We start from the raw sequence: 19,709 nt of genomic DNA on the forward strand, positions 1-19,709 counted from the left end.
CAAAAAAAAAAAATTTAAGAGGAATCAAATAATAGATTTGGAGAGATGGCTCAGCAATTAAGAGGTCTCCCCCTTCCAGAAGACCTGAGTTGAGTTCCCAGAACACATATGAAGTGGTTCACAACTGCCTGTAACTCCAGCTCATGGGCATCTGATACCCTCTCCTGGCCTGCACTTGTGTGCTCATACCCATAAACCAAAACATACATATAAATATTAATATAATAAAATTAGGAGAGGAATAAAACCTATATGTCTTAGAGTTACTATTGTTGTGATAAAACACCATGACCAAAGAAACTTGGGGAGGGCCGGGCAGTGGTGGCGCACGCCTTTAATCCCAGCACTTGGGAGGCAGAGGCAGGCAGATTTCTGAGTTTGAGGCCAGCCTGGTCTACAGAGTGAGTTCCAGGATAGCCAGGTCTCCACAGAGAAACCCTGTCTTGAAAAAACAAAAACAAAAAAACCAAAACCAAACCAAAACAGAAAAAAACAAAAAGAAACTTGGGGAGGAAAGGGTTTAGTCGGCTTACACTTCCACATCTGTTCATCCTTGAAGGAAGTTAAGACAAGAACTCAAACAGGGCAGGATCCTGAAGACAGCAGCTGATGCAGAGGCCATGGAGGGGTGCTACTTATTGGCTTGCTCATCATGGTTTGCTCAGCCTGCTTTCTTGTAGAACCCAGGATCACCCGCCCAGGGATGCCACCACCTGCAATGGGCTGGACCCTCCACCATCAATCACAAACTAGAAAAATGCCTTAAAGCCAGATCTTATGGAGGCATTTTCTCAATTGAGGTTCCCTCTTTTCAGATGTCTTGAGCTCATGTAAAGTTGAAATCTAGCCAGGACGTTATACATCAGTGGCTCTCAACCTTCCCAGTGCCACCACCCTTTAGTACAGTTCCTCATGTTATGGTGACTCCCAACCATAAAATTATTTCATTGTTCCTTTATAACTGTAATTTTGCTACTGTTATGAACCATAATGTAAATGTGTGGTATGCAGGACCCACAGGTGAGAATCCCTGGTGTGTGGCATCAGCACAGGTGAGAAGTCACACAGACCCCATTCCTAAGGAGTCAAGCTGTGGGCAACTTAAACCGTTTTCCCCTTTGCAGTTGGTTGCTTTCCAAACTCAGACTTAGGCTTGTGCTCGGCCATCCTAAGCTTCGGTTTCTTTCCATTTCAGGATTGTATGGTCCAGGCCTCGATGAGGAGCCCAAATATGGAGACATTCAAACAGCAGAAGGTGGAGGACTTTTATGACATCGGAGAGGAGCTGGGCAGGTAAGAGGTTTCGTGAGAGGAGGAGGGGTGTTCATGGACACACTCTTCTCTGGGCCGGTTGCTGTTGTAAAGCTGGGCTTGTCACAGGACTGTCGGAAGGCTTGCAAAACAGGCCCGAGGTTTATTCATCCTCATGGGTGACTCTGCAGATCATGTGTCTCAGGACAGCAGAGGTATGCAGCTTGGGGCTGTGTTTTCTATATACTCTAACTGTCCACTCAGGGGAGTCTTCGTGTATCCATCATTCTCCTCCCATCCCAAAGCCCCTCTCCAGGCTGGCTGGACATCTGACCCGTCGGTTTTGTGTCCCATTGGGATTCCCCATGGTTTCCCAGGATTTTTCTTTTTAAAGCTAGAGTCTGAATGGGAGGTGAAGTAATCCTTCTGAAAAGGGATTTGTATTGAGTAACAGCCGCGCCGGCCTCATCAGGAAGTTTCTGGGATCTGAGTTGTGTTGCTCAGCCCAGAGTAGGGCTGTACTAACTCTCTCATCATCTCAAAGTCATTACTTTGTACAGGGAGAGACTGGGTTTTCTGAAGCTTCCCTCTGGACTTCTATTCCTGAGAATGGTTGATCTTTAGATGGTATTTTAGCCGTTACAAAACACCAATCCTGAAGTTCTGGTCAAAACCATCTGGTCTATGGGTGGGAGACAATAGGGAGGGCTTAAGGGCGTTTCTCAAAGTTGCTGAGGACAGCAAGCAACAAAGCCAAGGTTCCAACCTGTCCGGTCGGTCCCTGCACACTTGTCCTGTGTTCTCCTGTGAGCAAGGTTCTTGCACGCTCACATCTGTTTCTCAGGGCAACTCCATCTCAGCCCTTCACACTCAGAACAGAGCAAAACCACGGGCTGTTTAGGGTGCCTATCAGACTGGACAGGTATAACAGGAAGCTTTTCGCCTTCTTTAGAACTGTTGAGTTAGCACTAATTCTTATATCCCTTGTTTTACAGGCAAACAGAGTAGAGCCTTATTCCAAGATGAGAGGCCACAGGGGCACGGGTTAGGGAGTAACCCACCTAGCAGGCCGGTTGGGTGAGGAGCGAATATCTGCAGACTTGAAGGCTCCTCAGCCTTCTGTTGCTAATCTTGGGCCTAGAAAAGGGGTGTGAGAAGGATAGAGGGTGGAAGCTTTGGGGTGCTCTTCTGGAACCTGCCTCTGAATGAAAAATCATGGTGTCTTTGCTGCAGGCCCTTCTTCCCTTCCCCCCTCCAGCACAGGCCTCTCCTGGCAGGGAACTGCCCGGGGTGTCTGAGTTGGTGTTCTTGCCTTTGCCTGTGTTCTGTGCTATGGGTACAATGATGTGCAAGGGACTATGAGTGTGTCCCTCCTGGAACTCTAGCCTGATAGAGGTTTGCTTGACAACAAGGCCAGAGTGGGACTGAACTGATGTCGGAGGGGCAGAGAAACTGAGAAGTTGGCCCTGGAGAAGGATCCAGAATTCCTGGGGAATTCTTGTGTCCTTTTCTCCTTGCCTGGCTTCTCCACCACTTTGGACATGAGCGATTAGACCTGGGAGACAGTCGCGTTTGCCGGCCCTCCCTTGCTGCAGGTGCTGGGTTTCTCCACCCCCAAAGGTTGGTGGAGTCAACAGAGACTGGGACCTGTGGAGTGGTCAAACATGCTAGGACTTGGCTAGAGATCTGGGAGCTAGAAGGCCATTAAGAATCCTTCCTTCCTGGATCCTTATTTGACAGATGTAACTGAGGTTCAAGTAGAGAAGGGTCCTGCAGGAGGCTATAGAGTGGACTGGAATTAGAGCTATTTGAGGGTACCACACAGTTGTTTTGGTAGGGTAGGAGGTGCTGGGGGGCCCAGCGCAGGATTCTGATGTGTGCTGTGCGACTGAGTGCTCTAGCCACTGAGTGAAGCTCTTAGCCTACAACCTAATCAACTTGCAAAAAGTGATCCGTTTCACTTTACATATTGAGGACCTACTGTGTGCCAGGCATGACTGAAAGCAGTGCTAAGTAAAACATGTGTCCTGTCTTCTTGTAGTCTGTGGTTTATTGATGCAGAGAGGCACCAAACAAGAGGATTTACAGAGGATGAGTCATGGCCAGGTCAGATATGAAGGGAGAGCACAGGGTGCTGTGAAGGAGAAGAATGGGAGATGTATTTAAAACAGGCCTGTGAGAGAGGCTGCTCCGAGCTCATGGTGAGTGTGGACAATTGGCTGTACACACTTCTGCTCCAGTCTGCTCATGATGCTGGGGTTGTCTGCTGTTCCTAGAGTGTTTAGAGAGGTGCTGGTTTGGCCTTCCTAACTCTCAGTGGGGAAGAACAGGGAAAACTGACTGGAGCCAGGCTCCTTAAGAGAATCCCATTTAACCCATTGTCTTATATGCAGCTCAGTCTGGTGGCTTATCCAAGGTCACAAAGTACGTGAGGGTAGGGGCTGGTGATCAAGTTTGGGGTCTCAGCCTTGAAGGAACATAAAGACCCACAGATACAAAACCATTTTCCTTTATTCAAATGCTTCTGGGGAGTGGGAGAGAACGTAAGGTGGGGGAGTTGGTTCTTTCCCCCATTTCTGTTTGCCTTTGAGAGTAGGTGTTTGGGGTCAAAGCTAGTGACATAATAAGATTCTGAGTCTCAAAACAAGCAGCCAGGTGTATGACATACGCCCTAATCTCCATGCTTGGGAAGTGGTGGAGGGGGACCTCTGTGTGTTAGAATCAACTGTCAGTTACCTGGTAAGACCCTATCTCAAAAACAAACAGACAAACAAACAAACAGAAACAAAACCGAAAACCCCCCAACAACAGCAACAAAACCACGTTAAATCATCAGCTAGTTTTATTGTTTCGTCTTTCCTCTAACTGGCCAAGGGTGTTTCTCACTCTTGTACACACCCCTCCTCCTTTGTGCCTACTTGTGCATGGAGTTCACATTCCTCAAAGAACTAAGGAGGCCCAGACAGCAGAGAGGGGCAGGCGGCTCAGGGAGAGGCTAGGCACGAGATTAGGCCTGTCTCGAATTTGTGCTGGGCTCTTTGATGTCAGGTAATATCTAGTTTCCTATCTCAGGCATCAGACCACACTGAAACTAAGGCCAGACATCCACCCAACTTCTATGACTTGTTTCTGCCCTTGCTGTCCCCCTCTACTCTTAAAAATCATACTTTCAGGGGGCTGGAGAGATGGCTCAGAGACTAAGAGCGCCGGCTGCTCTTCCAAAAGGCACAAGTTCAATTCCCACCACAACAAGGCAGCTCACTACTGTCTGTAGTGTCAGTTTCAAGGAAACTGATATCTTCTTCTGGCCTCCATGGCACTAGGCATGCATATGATGCACAGACATACATGCATGTAAAACACCCACACATATGAAAAATCTGTACTTTTTTATTGAGATACAAATTAGTTGCTATCTCCCCAATAGCTTACTATGGGGGGGATTCCATTCCATACTCTTCCTAAAGAATTAATCAGCTTTTATTCTAGACCCCCCACATCTATTACATTAAATCATATTTCACACTAAAGTGTTTCCCCATTGGGCTGGAGGTCCTCCACCTGGCACCCGGCCTTCTGGGTACTTCAGCCTTTAACCCGTGGATCTCCAAGCCCCCTGTGGTGTTCATCCCTGTCCTTTTACACTTGGTAGGTCCTCAGCACCCACTGGCACCTATAATTAAACACAGAGCTATCTGGAAGCTGCTTGGAGTTAAATGTGAAGTAGTCGGCCTCCGTCATGCCCGACTCTCATAAGCCCTGGCAGCCAGATAGAGTGGAAAACGGAACCCAGGAGCACCTCCCTCCATGGAGCACTCACCACCAACTCTCCATTATAAAATGATTTGCCTATTTGTTTATTTGTGTGTGTGTGTGTGTGATGTGGGTATGTGTACATGCGTGCAGATGGCATGGAGACCAGAAGCATCAGGTCCCCTGGAGCTGGAGTTACAAGAGTCTGTGAACTAGTCAGAACTGGATACTGAACTCAGGTCTTCTGCAACAGTAGTACCCAATTTGAACCTGAAGCCATCTCTCCAGTCCTACTTCATTTCATTCCTTTAATTATTTAATTACATTTTTTCTGGGTATGTGTGTATGCATACACACAGGGACAACCTGTGGGGGTTGGTTCTCTCCTTCATCACATGGGGCCTGGAGACTGAACTCAAGTCGTCAGGCGCTCCCGGAGCAGGCAGCTTTCTCCACTGAGCCATCTTGGTGGCCCTGTATTTAATTCTCACACCACTGTGTGATGCAGAAACTATTTCAGTCCTGCAGGTGAAGAAGCTCAGCCCTTGAAGTCTTGAGTAACTACCTCAAGGAACAGACCTGTGAAGTCATGAGACACAACAAACCTCAGAGGAAGTCTAGGCTGAAAACCAGGGACTTTCTCTAGGCAGAGCCCTGTCCCTTGCCCTGATCTGGGACTTTTGTGCTGGTATTTATTTCCTGTCTCTGAGAATGTGAAGTGACTGGTTCATGTCAAGGCTCAATACAAGAGGACTCAGTGTTCCCATTTGACAGTTGAGGCAAACAAGAGAAGTGAAGACATATATTTATGGTCACACTGTCTGATGAGGACAGCCAGGACTCCGTTCTAGGCCTGTCACTTTGGGAAGGTCATGGTCTTTTTTAGATTCATTTATTTTACCTTTGGTGTATGAGTGTACACATGAGTTCGTGGGCTCAGTGCAGACATACTTGGTGTTGGTCTCAAGGAAGCCTTCTAGGCTGTAGCTGTGCCCTAGACTATAAGCTAGCGGCTTCTGTAAGGTGTGTGTGTGTGTGTGTGTAGATATATGTTCCCATCTGTGCTTTAGGCGACATCTCAGGTACCTATTGTCTATTGGACATTGTCACAGCACAGGAAAGTTAGGGGTCAGTCCTTATCCCATAGAGCTGAAGGCTCAACTTGGGCCCAGGAATACTCTGAAAAGCAAATGAAATGAACGTATGGACTAGATCATGTGCTTATGGAGGGACCCCAGAAACATGGACCAGGAGTTCAGATAAGGAAGCTACTGCCTTGGAAGGGGCACCTTCTCACGATGAGTCCCAGAGCTGGTGAAGGGATCCTCAAAGTGAGGATTGTGTCAGGACTCAGGAGTGGTGGGCCTGGGCTTGGGTGAAGGAGCAGAAAAGAGTGAAAACCCGCAGCTGGGTGCAGAGAGCCCTGGATGACAGACGTCCTGGATGGGGGGCTGGGGGGAGTGTTCATCACCCATTGTAAGGAAAACAAAGCACAAAGCCACTCAAACAAAGTGGCTGCATGGAGCCTGCTTCAGTCAGTGGGAAACTCAGCATCCATGCAGATTGTTCTGCTGGGTGGGCTGCGGCCGAGGAGCCCAGTCCTGACTGTGAGATCCTGAGGGCTGAGGGGCTCTCCTGAGGGCTCAGCGAAGTCACCCGCTCCCCAGGATTTGTCCCCAGGATTTGTGGATGCCCTTTTATTTGTTTCTTGTCAGCATGTAGATGTGTGTGTGTGTGTGTGTGTGTGTGTGCCTGTGGAGAAAATACTAAGCAATGAGCAATGAGTCTCCGGCAAGTGTGCATTCCTTGTGGTTTTGCCAGCACTCACTCTTTGGTATTGGTGTGTATGCGTGAAGGTATGTTAAGATTTTTCCATTGGGAATTTCAAGCAGTAAAAATCTTGTTTACTTTCCCCTTAACCTTAGCCTTTATTATCCTCATTTCTTTACTTTTCCCACTGTAGTATTTCTGTCTCGTTTCGTTCCATTTCATGGGTCATGCGATGTTCTCACCACAGAAAGGAAGCTGGGGCACATACAGTCTGCTCTGTTTCACATATGATGAAAGCAAGGCACTCCACTGACCCGGGCCACAGGGACGAGGGGCAGATCTTGGCATAGATGAGTGGGTGCTTCCTCTTCCAGGTTGTAGAGAGGACACGTGGTCCTGGGGTGCCGAGGATGCTAGTTTCAGGGTTCTGCTTGGAAACATGCAGAGTGCTGTTTGGAGAGTGGGTGCCTGAGATAGGGGTGCTTTGGAAAGGAATTAGGCCGGAGCTCTCATTCTCCCCGTTGCTAGGGAAGCCAGAGTTGGGGCTCTGAGCCTCCCCATCAACTCACCTGGAGTAAAACACTCAGGAGTTTTAGGCAGGGCAGGTGGGAGGTGCTGCCAGGCTCAGTCATCCAGGGCCTCCCACAAAGGGACAGCCACAGCCACAAACTCTTCACACTGCCCAGTCCCAAAGTAGTCTTTCGAACCTAAGAACTTTATTCCACATTGTCTAGTCCAGCAGAAAATGACAGTTCTACCTGAAAAATCTGAGTTGACCTGTGTGAGACAGGCCCTGGAGCTTATTAGGTGCACTGGCTAGTTTTGTGTGTCAATGTGACACAAGCTAGAGTCATCAGAGACAAAGGAGCCTTAGATGAGGGAGTGCCTTCCTGAGATCCAGCTGTAAGGAATTTTCTCATAGTCAGCTATAATATCAAGTTCAAGGGTAGCCTGGGATCACTGGGGGAAGCCCCGGCCCATTGTGGGTGGTGCCATCCCTGGGCTGGTGGTCCTGGGTTCTATAAGAAAGCAGGCTGAGCAAGCCAGTGTGAAGCAAGCCAGGAAGCAGCATCCCTCCATGGCTTCTGCATCAGCTCCTGCCTCCAGGATTCTGCCCTGCTTGAGTTTCTGTCCTGACTTCCTCTGGTGATGAGTACTGATGTGGAAGTGTAAGACGAATTATCCCTTTCCTCCGACTAGCTTAATGGTTATAGTGTTGTACCACAGCAATAGAAAGCTTGACTAAGACATCAGGATGGGTTGTTTTGTTTTGTTTTTGTTTTTTAATTTAAAAAACGTGTGTGTGTGTGTGTGTTAGTGTGTGTGTGTGTGTGACAAAGTCTTTTACTGCCTCTTGTGAGCTGGGGGGTCAAAGGTATGGGCCACTATGCCCAGCTAGGGGAGGTTTTACAAGTGAACTTTTCTAGTGTGTTTGATGGTAGGGAACTCCAACCTAGAACTCTAAGCAAGCAAAATGGTGTCTGTATTCCCATATCCATCTGAGGACCAGTATTTTTTTTTTTTAAAAGGATTCTCAATTACTTGGTATATGTTGAATTATAACACTTAAAAACTTGCCTTTCCCCATGTCATGTAATACCCAGATAATCACGTGGATTTTGCTTTTTGGTCCCCAGTCCCTGAAATATTTACCATTTGGCCCTTTGCTGAGAAAAATGTGCCTCCTGCTCCTCTTCAGGAGAGCTGACTGTTCACACAGTCAAACTCCTTAAAGTGGACACCCAAGGAGGAGAAGGAACCAGGGTGCAAACAGGTCTCAGTGAAAGGGGAAGAGGCCCCCCAGGGCCCCTGCTCTGATGTCCCCCTCACCGCCCATGCAGGGCCCCCCCAGCACGCAGGGATCATAGAAGCCTCTTCTTTTCAGAACCATGGGGCACCCAGGTGAATCCTGCCATTTTCAGAGAGGGTCCGAGGCAGGAAGAAGAGAAGGAGACTGGGGTACCAGGGACTGTCCTCTCTGAGCCCCACTCTGCACTAGGCACAGGCCTAATGGTCTGCCTTAATCCTTGCAGCCAATTGGGGTGCTATGAATTCTTCCTTTTGTATAGTTGAGAAGGCAGAGGCTTAGAGAATTTAGCCAAGCAGCCAGCATGAGTCAGAGCTGGGATCTGCTGATGACGCCTGACTCTGGTCCAGTGCTCTCTTTAAGGCACCAAGTTGCCTAGGGTTCTCTTTCTGCCTGTGACCCCCAGGTCCCCCTGGAGATCAGGGAGGAAGATTCATCAGTGCATTTGGCAGTTTACAGGACATCTGCTGAGAGTCCCCTTGTCCATCTCATGGTTTCCTATTATCCCTCTATGGCAGCATCTAACCAGAGGCTCTGGTACCCCAGCCTTCAGTCCTGAGCTGCTGGACTGTAGCAGTCTGGGCACAGGGCCTGGAATACGACAAAGTGACCTTCTGCTTTTAGGTCATTTCTGCTTAGCACTTCAGGGTGAAACTACAAGCAGAGAGGAGACCATGGTTGGCGTGGTTCTTTTTGGGTAGTGTGGCATTCTTACCAGTCTGTGCTCTGGAGGTGCCTGGGCTGAGAGGGGGTGAGAGCAACTTGAGACCCACTCAGGAGGACTGCCCAGGGCCAGACCCCAAAGGGCCCATCCTCGCAGCACACATCTTAAACTCTGGAGTCACCACATCCACACATGATCCTGGCTCAGCCATTGTGAAATGTTTGATGTGAACATCTTGGCTCTCTCATAGGCTGTGGTTTTGTCCTGAGATGGCCACTGACTTACAGGGCTGTCAAAACCCCACACATATAGTATGAGTCCTCTGTGCTTTACTTTTTTTTTTTTTTTTTTTTTGAATCTCCATCCTTAAAGACCCAACGTCCAAATAAAAATGAACATTCCTGGCCTGGTAGCACACACCTTTAATCCCAGCACTTGGGAGGCAGAGGCAGACAGCTCTCTGAGTTTGAGGCCAGCCTAGTCTACACAGTGAGTCCCTGTCTAATAAATAGTGGTGGCAGCAGCAGTGCTGGCGGTAGCAATGGTGGCCAAGGTGATGTGTGTGTGTGTGTGTGTGTGTGTGTGTGTTGAGGGCAGGGAGGTTCTGGAAAGTGGCTTAGCAATTGAATTCTTGTGGCTTGCAGAGAACCCGGGTTGGGTTCCCAGTGGCTTATAACTGCCTTTAACTCCAGTTCCAGGGGATCAGACACCTTCTTCTGGCTTCCGCATGTATCAGACATGCACATGGTACACACATATGCATACAGGCATTTATACATACACATAAAGTGTATGTATGTATATATTTTTTTCTTTTAAAGAGCATTCCGTTCCAGGGCACCAGGAAATCCAGTTGCCTGACCCAGCCCTTCCAAGGCCTCCAGGGAGTGTTTCCCCTCCACAGCCAGGCTCTCAGAGCTGGGGAACACCTACTTGTAGACAAGGCTACTCCTCCTCTGTGACCTAACCCAGCAGGGACCAAGGGCCCAATCTGCATCCACCCTTCATCTCTGAGAGGACTGCAGGGTCAACTGAGTTTCATGCCATGATCAGAAGTGCTGAGGGAAAATTCTGCATAGAGAAGATGGTGGCTTCCAGTGGGGCGACAGACATCTCTAATCACGTGACTTGTGCACGCTGCCATGCTGCCGTTGGCATTTCTTGTACTTATCACCCGGGAGAGATGGTCCACCCTTCCACAGTTGGACAGTTGGACTCTTTTGTTATAGCCTCTCCCTGGGTGGACATTGCATCTTTTCCTTTGTCTTGTTTTTTTTTTGTTTCTGGTTTGTCTTTTATTTTTGAGTCAGGGTTCCACAGTGTAGTCTAGACTGGCCTTAAATTCATGATTCTCCTGCTTCTGTTTCCCACATACTGAGGTTACAGGCATGTGCCACCACACCCAGTGACTTCTTTTGTAGATTCAAAAGTATGTTGAAATTTTTCTCCAATACAAAGCCAGTTCTGAGGCTGGGAAGATAGCTGTCAGTAAAGTGCTTGTCATGCAAGGTGGATGGTCCCTGAGGAGCATGACTCAGTATTGGTGTCTGGTCTGGAAGCACACACATTCATGCACGTATGCACTCACACACACACACGCACACATGCACACACAGGTTTGGAAGCACACACACTCATGCACGTATGCACTCACACACACATGCACACACGCACTCGCACACTTTTACCACTACCACCACCACTGTCACCACAACAACAGTAGCAACCCTAACAGAACAGACAGTAGAAAGCCATTGTGCCCATCTTACAGATAAGAAAGCAAAGGTACAAAGGTCCAGTCTCCACCCTGGAGAACAGAGAAGACAGATGAGTGGAGATAAGGCATCAACTCAGACCTGAGCAGCACCCTTGAAACAATATCTGAGAGGATGATGTTTAAAAGCCCATCTTAACCTGGAGAGCTGGCTCAGCAGGTAAGAGCACTTCCTGTCCTTACAGTGAACAGACCTGAGTTCGATTCCTAGTACTCACCTGGTTGCCTACAACTGTCTGTAACTCCAGTTCTAGGATCTGATGACCTCTTGGCTGCCAAAGACACTATGCAGGTAGTACACACATACATACACACACACACACACACACACACAAATATACACACATATACACACACACACACACACAAATATACACACATATACACACACACATATATACAAACACATAGGGAAAATGCTCATTCACATAAAATAAAAATAAATGCATCTTTAAAAGCTGTGTTAAAGCAGGATACCCACAGTAGTTGTTGAGTTTGGAGTCATGACTGACATTGCGTGTGAACCCTGACTGGTTTCTCCTGGAGTCCGTGCATGCTCCTATAACCTTCCTGGTGGTTAGGAAGGTCTCCAGGCTGTAGGTTAGAGGTGCTGGATCTACCATCCTCTTCCACAGTTCCCAGTGTCTCTTCTCTCCTGGAATTTTATATGCTAGGCTATATCTGTGGGGCAGCTAAACTACCATCTCTAGCATGTGGCCAAGAATTGGTCCTTTAAGGTCAAGGGTCAAACTTGGGTGTGCATTACTGCTGGTGGCCTGTGTGAGTCTGGGCAAGTCGCTTCAATTCTCAGACCCTTGTTTTTCATCATGTATGAATGAGAAAGGCATATATGTACTGTGTACTTTATCAGGTCAAGATTTGAACCCAGCCCTCTCCTGAGGACTGAATGAGGTTATGGTTGAAACATGCATGCAAGAGTTTAGATTTAGAAGTCTGGGACGGTGCTTGCTTCTGTGTAGAATATACAGTTGTACAAAGTCAGTTCTTCAGATGGTCCTTGAGACACACAGTAGGCTCTCTGGGATGTTGGTTTATTCTTTATTTCCTTCATTAAAGAAGTTTCTTTGTCATCTGTCTTGGCTATGTTAATTTACTTACAATGGATGCCTTCTGGGCTCTGTTCTTTCCCACTCTGTGTGTGTGTGTGTGTGTGTGTGTGTGTGTGTATTTATGTGCATGTACACATGAGTGTATGTATGTATATGTATGTGTTCATGAGTATATGTGTGTACATGTGTTTGTATGTAAATGTGTGTGCACATGTGTGTAGGTGTATATGTGTGTGAATGAGCATGTGCATAGGACTGTGTACATGTGTGTATATGTGTATGTGTGTGCATGAATACACGGTGGAGGTCAGAGGACAACCTTTAACGTTCTTACCCTTCACCTCTTTTGAGAGGTGATGGTGTTTGCTGCTGTGCCTGTGTGCCACAGTCTAGCTGGTGGGTGCTTGAGCCTCTGGACACCCTCCTCTTTCCACCCCTATATAGCTGTAGGCATGCTAGGGTTGGAGGCATGCCCACTGTGTGGGTTCTGGTGATCTGAGCTTAGGTCTCACCTTGGCTGGCAAGTGCTTTTACCCAATGAGCCATTTCCCTGGCCTTACCTAATGCTTTGAGGAAAATAGCCATTGACTGGAGGAAGAACGTTGACTGTCTAATTGTCCACAATTGCAGGGCTGCTCCTCTATTGTCTCTTTAAGATTGCCTAATGCCAAGCACCATCAAGACTTGCTGACCCATGTTGATTTTGACTAGTGGGTTGCGAGTTATCCTTGTAAAACTGCCTTACATGTTTCTAATGTGTTTACTTTTTTCAGTAGCCACCTCAGTTTGCTCTTTGCAGGGCAGGGGTCTCGACCATGTCTTCCTGCACAGCATCTGGAAGAGTGTTGGGGAAAAGTGGCTTCTAGATCAAAGGAGATGACTCAGCTACCCCATCCTCTCACGCATTCACTATCTAAAAGTTCTCAGCTAGCTCACCCTCTCACCCACTCACTAGCTAAGAGTTCTCGCTGCAGCGACTCTGCCCAAGACTTTAAGTGAATTGTTCTCTTTCTGCCGGTCCTCTGCTCTTATCCCTACTCTTGTCTTCTCCCTAATGTCTCTCAGCCCTCGTACTTTATAAATACTTTCTTTCCCTCTGAGACGGTCACATGGCTTCCTCTTCCCAACCCCATCCAATTCAGAGCCCCACTAGAGATTGTTTCATAGATCCCTGTCTTAAGCAGCATATTTTCTAGGGTGCAGGCTGCATTCCAAGCTAGACCATGAACCCTTTGACGCTGGGGCCAAGTGTTAGACTTAGTGTCCTTGGTACTTCTAGTAGGTAGCTGGATCTGTTTACATTAGGTGTTCCATACACACAGCCTTTGCTGAACTCCCGAGGGCTATGACTTTGTCTGCACTATGGAGAAGATAGAGATACATCCTGGGTGGCATCTCACCAAGGCCTTGTTCCACGGCCTTTATTGTTTTCTTGTCAGGGTAAGGCAGAACCAAGGGGCAAGCATGTGGAACTGTTTGACATCCTCTGGCTATTTAGAATATTTACTTATGCACTTTGTAGTGTCCCAGGGTCATCCTGCATTGCAACATCTTTTTGCACTGGTGTGGGCCTGGTGACCCTTGTCCTGACTTGTTTCTTTAACCCTAAGTGGAGTCAGGTTCTTGGACCCAGCTAGATGCCCCTGCTCCCAGGAAGGTATGGTTGTGTGTGTGTGTGTGTGGGGGGGTACCTTTGTAGGCAGGGCCTGCTTCCATCTGAGCAGGAAGAAGAGGAGGAACCCTGTTGCTATGGAAACTCCAGATCAGGGTTGGGGCTGTCTTGGGGCTTTCCAAGAATCAGAAGAGTAGAGAGAGTCAGCTGTGCTCTCTGGACCATTAGCCATAGACTTGGAATGAAGAACTTGGTTCCGATACCAGCCATTATGTTGTGTGTCTTTGATGTGGTACTCTCCCTTTGGGTCCAATGTCATTTCGGTGGCAGAAGCAGGATATGAGCACAAGTCTCCTCACTCAAGGTTCCTTAGTGTCCCCACTTCTTCATAGAAATATTTTGCATATTTGGTGTCACAAAATAGTCACCATTCCTTTTAACTTGTTCCTTTTGCTTCCCAAGGTGCCCTTGAGTAAAGTACCTTATTCCAGAGCCCTGTTGTTGGAGGATTTCCCCAAACCATGACTCTCCTGCCTTCCCTTTCCGATGGTATTTTCCTTTACGTCTTAGACTTTAGATTGTCCAATGGATATATTTCTTGGCAGTCTTCCAGGAGAGATGAGCAGACTGGTGTTGCCTTGGGGAGGCATCTTTGCATCATTGGTGTATAATACAAATATGAGTGAGGGGTTGGCTAGATGTCACTTTGGATAAAGGCACTTACCATTGAGCCTGAAGACCTGAGTTCAGGCTGGAGAGATGGCTCAGCGGTTAAGACTGCTCTTCTGGAGGTCAAGAGTTCAAATCCTAGCAACCACATGGTGGCTCACAACCATCCATAATGAGAAACAAATAAAGAACCTATGGGCTGGAGCAAACAGGGCTGGAGCAAGAGGGAGAAAGGAAGGGTGGGGGGTGGGGAGAAAAACACCACAGTCAGCTTCCTCTGTCAAGATTTAAAGGAAAAAAGAACAAAGAAATCATGCCGTCTGTCTTGGGGAAAAAAAAAAAAAAAGACCTGAGACCTGAGATGAATCCTCAGGGCCCATGTGGTGGAAGGAGAGACCCAATGCCCAAAAGTTAGTTATCCTCTGACTTCAACATGCTTGCTGTGACATGTGTAAGACCATACTCAATAAATAAATGACAAACATTAAAAAAAAGAAAAAACTAAGAGATTATTATTTAATGTCAGCTGGAGAACTGAGGGTGCCATGGTATCAGTTAACCATTATTTCAAGAGACCTGGGAAGACCCTTGTGAGAAATGGATCCTCTCAAACACTTGGCCTAAGTTTTAGCTCCAGTGAGTTATATTCTGTTGTCTTCTCAGCCATTCCTCCATGTTGATGGACTCCATGAGACAAGACAACAGAGAGTGTTAACATAGGAGCAGAAGAGTCCTGGCTTTGGTTCTGGACCGCATGTGCCCTTTCCCTCTGAGCAAGCAGGCCCCTCCCCCGACCCCATCTCACTATGCAGACCAGAGTGGCCTTGAACTCATACCAATCCACCTGCCTCTACCTCGTGAGTACACCATCAGACTCGGTTAGCCCCTCTATCTTTGAAGTGTTCTCTAGCACGCCTGTCCTATCATGCGTATGTGAAGCATCCTTGCTGGCCAGGAGCCACCTGCTCTGAGAGGCTAGATCCAGTCCCCTGGTGCTGTGGCGTGCGGAACAGTAAAGCCTGCGGGTGCCACCGAGACTGCTGGGCTGCGTGATTAGACAAGGTGACTTGGCACTGTGTCTGTGACCACTGCCTGTTTTAGCAACGTGGTAAATATTGACTCTGGTGTGTGAACGTGGACAGGAGAGATGACTGCATTAACTCATTCAGAGGGGAGGAATTCATCCACCCCTGATAACACGAGATGGAGTTATGCAATTGGAAGTTTCCCCTCCCCAACAAATATATTGTTTAGGAGTGGAGAGAATGGAAAAGAACAAGAGAGCCTTCCATGCACAGTCAGTGGCCGGCTGGGTCTCTGATTCATTTGTTAGTTTTAAAATGAATGTCACACAGAGAAATGATATAGAAGCATAGAGAAAAACATCATATGCTTTTCCTGCTTGCTTTTTTAAAATCACACTTACTTATTTGTACATATATACTTGCCACAGTGCACGTGGAGGTCAGAAGACAATTTGCAGGAGTCAGCTCTCTCTCTCCTTCCACCATGTCCACCCTTGGTTTAGAACTCATGCCCTCAGGTCAGGTTAGCCCAAAGCACTTTTACCCATCAGCACCTTTGCTGGCAGAGCTGTTCGCTGGCCATTTTCTAGGCTTTTATGCTGCCTACAGTGATCACAGCATTTGCCACTTTTATTTGTTTTTATTTCTCTTTCTTTCTTTCTTTCTTTCTTTCTTTCTTTCTTTCTTTCTTTCTTTTTCTTTTCTTTTTTTCTTTTTTCTTTCTTTCTTTCTTTCTTTCTTTCTTTCTTTCTTTCTTTTTTTTTTTTGAGACAGAGTATCCTGGCACTCACTTTATGAACCAGGTTGGCCTCGAACTCATAGAGATCTGCCTGTCTCTGCCTCCTGAGTGTTGTTGAAATTAACAGCAAGTACCACCACACCTAGTTTATGTAATATCTCCTTCTCTTCCTCCTCCTCTTCCTCCTCTTCCCCCTCTTCCTCCTCTTCTTCCTCCTTCTCCTCCTCCTTCTTTTTAAATTTATATGGTTACACTGTAGCTGTCTTCAGACACACCAGAAGAGGGCATCTGATCCCATTACAGATGGTTGTGGGCCACCATGTGTTTGCTGAGATTTGAACTCAGGACCTCTGGAAGAGCAGTCAGTGCCCTTACCTGCTGAGCCATCTCTCTAGCCCATAATATCTTTTATAATTGGAAATGAAATTGTATTTTTCTTCTGAAAAGTCTGAAGGATCTTTCAGAATCATCCAGGTATCTTTATGTCTTGCACTGTGGGACCACAGCTGTCAAAAACAAAATCTGTGTAACAGAACCCAATTTCAGTGTGTTTACCTGCCCATCTGTAACCAGAAAAGCAGAATATGGTAGGAAAAAGAATTCCAGTCCTGTCAGATTTCAGGATTGCTTTCTATGTCAATAGTCACTCAGTTGCTCTGAGTACTTCCTGGTTGCCAGGCCTGTCCTCCATTGGGGGGCAGGGCTAGGGATTGGGCCCACGGGGCAGTGGTTACTTGAGAGCTAGAGTGGGAGGAGCCAGAGATGGAGGAGGGCCCAGGCCATGGAAACTGGAGAACTAGGGTGAGGGTTAGGCTAGGAGTAGCATTAGAATAATTACCACTGATTGCTAGCTTTGCTCCAGGGGCCCCCTGGGCTGTTACTAACCCCACAGGAAATTGGTAGGATAGGCTCCAGCTACCTTCTAGGGAAGAGGGTACTTGGACCAGGGCAGTCAGTTCTCTAAGGCCATAGAGCCAGTCAGCAGACTACATAGCCTTTGCCCCTTCTCTCAAGCCAGGCTGCTTTTCACAAGGTTCTCAGTTTTTCACTAGAGAATCTACCAGATGAGTATGTACAGTCCCTATCTGGGTTGAGTTCCTCCTGCAGAGGGAGAGGCAGTCCCAACTGTAAGACATGGGTGGGCTAAAGATATGTGGCAGCAGAACCCAGGTCTGGGTGTGTCAACCCTCAGCGGTGGGACAACCCTAGTCGGACAGTTGGCTTAGACTGTGAGGCTCTAAGAACCATGGGACAAATGACCTCTTCTGGCTAGCGTGGAGGTCCTTCATTTGCTGACTGTTATGGGGAAGGACCTTTGTTTTCGAGTAGAGGGCTGGAGTGTGGGGGTCTGGGCTGAGGAGAAGTTGGTTTGTTGGCCTTGTACCTGGTTGACTAAACCACCAAAGGGGTCTTAAGGTTGTTTAGCTTTTTAGTTGTATCAGTAGAGCTTGTATCTGAGCCTGAGGAAAGTCATTGACTCTGGTTCCACCGACCTGCCTCAGAGGAGGGGACTGACCCTGAGAAATCTCCTGTCTGCACACTGTTAGTGGAAAGTGCTTATCCCCAGATAAGGGCCTGTCTTCCCAGAGTGCCTCGGAGTCTGCTCTTATCTCGAAAAGTCAGTTTCCACTTAGTTCATTTTCTTAGGAGGAAGGATTTGTGTTTTGGGGGGGAGGGGTGGCATGTTTGTTGTTTGTTTTAACCTAAGTGGCTGAGTTGATTAGAACCCACGGGCACTCATAAAAAAAAAACCGGCCTATTCCATGGTCAGGCTATTCTGAGCTGTGGCTGGAATAGTTTTGGTTTTCTGGCAAAGCCACGTAGAAGTTTGTAATTTGATGTCGGGAAGGTTTTTAAGTTGCAAAAGGAGAAAGGAGCTGTGTTGCTTGCATTCTCTCTGAGGCTGCAGGCCTGGGGCCTGGCTTTTTACCTGGTGGTGGTTGTTGGTAGGAGGAGCCTGCCTTTGGATGGAACTATAGCGTTGACAGAGTATGTGCACAGGCACTGTCTCAGTCAGATCTTTCTTCTGCATTTCCAGAAGGGTGCAGAGAGGCTGAGGTCACAGTCACACACTTATAAAAGAGCAGTGTCACAGTCCAGGCAGGCTCTCTGTCCTGATCAGAAGTAAAGCGGGAAGCTTTTGCGTTCATCTTTTTTTTTAAGAAAAAAAAATATATAATTATATATATAAATATTATTATATTTTAAGTACACTGTAGCTGTCTTCAGACACTCCAGAAGAGGGAGTCAGATCTTGTTACGGATGGTTGTGAGCCACCATGTGGTTGCTGGGATTTGAACTCCAGACCTTCGGAAGAGCTGTCAGGTGCTCTTACCTACTGAGCCATCTCACCAGCCCGCTTTTGCATTCATCTTAAGGTGTTGGCTTGCTCAGGTGGTGGGATGTGAGCCCTCTGCACACAGGCAGGGGTGATAACTGGGCCAGGCTCAGCAGGACTGACAGTTTGGGGCCAGGGTGGTGCTTTGCCCTCCAAGACCTTTATGTGCCCGCCGCTGCCACCACCACCACCGCCACCGCCTCACTTGCTCCATGAAGCAGTGAGGTGGCGAGAGAAGTACTAGGTCCATTTTACAGAGGAGGAAGATAGTGTCTCAGAGTGACTCGTTATGTACGTGTTATTCACAAAACAAATATGTATTAGACACCTGTTGGAGGCACTGGGGACTGAGGTCACAGCTAGTGACTGGGGCAGAAGGGACTTGAAGGCAAACAAGAGTGAATGCAGTAGGTACACATGCTGGTTCAGAGTGAACCCAGTAGGTACACAGGCTGGTTCAGAGTGAACACAGTAGGTACACATGCTGGTTCTTTTTTTTTTTTTTTTTTCTTTTTTTAAATTGTCAATTTGACACAGCCTAGAGCCACCAGGGAAGAGGGAGCCTGGTTTGAGGAATTGCTAGATCTGATTGGCCTGTGGCCATGTCTGTAAAAGACTGTCTTGGTGGTTGATATGGGAGGGTCCAGTCCACTGCAGGCAGCACTGTCTCTAGGCAGGGGGATCTCAGTTGTATGAGAAACCGAGAGGAGTGTGAGCCAGTGAGCAGCCTCCCTCCATGGTTTCTGCTTTGGGTTCTGGCCTTGAATGGCTGCCCCGACTTCTCTCAGTGAAGGACTGTGATCTGGAAATGTAAGATGGAATAAACCCCTTCCTCTCCCAAGTTGGTGTTAGTCATGGTGTTTATCCAAGCAAGAGAAAGTAAACTAGAACAGGGTTCAACGTCTGCTGAGTGAGGGTCCTGGAGATGAGCCATGCTAGTCACTGTTTGCTCACTGTTGCATCAAGACTAAGAAGACTCCGGCCATTGCTGCAGGGTGCTTTTGTTATGATGTAAATAATGACAGTAGTAATTGCCCGCACTTACTATGGGTCTACTGTATAGACCCATACGCTGGATATTTTACATGTGCTATATCGAATTATCACATAATCCTCTGAAGCAACCGTTGTTGGCCTTAGTTGGCAGAAGAGATGCAATTCACATTCTAAGTCACCCCACGGTTAAAGTTGGAGTACTACTGACTACAAATCCAGAAGAGTTTTTTTTTTTTTTTT

The 19,709-nt window shown here is 47.5% G+C and overlaps 1 protein-coding gene across 1 annotated transcript in view; it reads left to right on the plus strand.

The window, feature by feature from the left end:
- The window catches only part of Dapk2 (death associated protein kinase 2), a 114,449-nt gene that overhangs the window by 6,059 nt on the left and 88,681 nt on the right, over positions 1-19,709 (plus strand). Inside the window, exon 2 of the mRNA XM_021207281.1 lies at positions 1,196-1,293. Within this exon, the coding sequence (XP_021062940.1) occupies positions 1,202-1,293 (92 nt within the window). The 5' untranslated portion in view covers positions 1,196-1,201. The remainder of the gene's footprint in view (positions 1-1,195; positions 1,294-19,709) is intronic.

Source organism: Mus pahari, chromosome 10, assembly GCF_900095145.1.
Source record: "Mus pahari chromosome 10, PAHARI_EIJ_v1.1, whole genome shotgun sequence".
Taxonomy (NCBI): domain Eukaryota; kingdom Metazoa; phylum Chordata; class Mammalia; order Rodentia; family Muridae; genus Mus; species Mus pahari.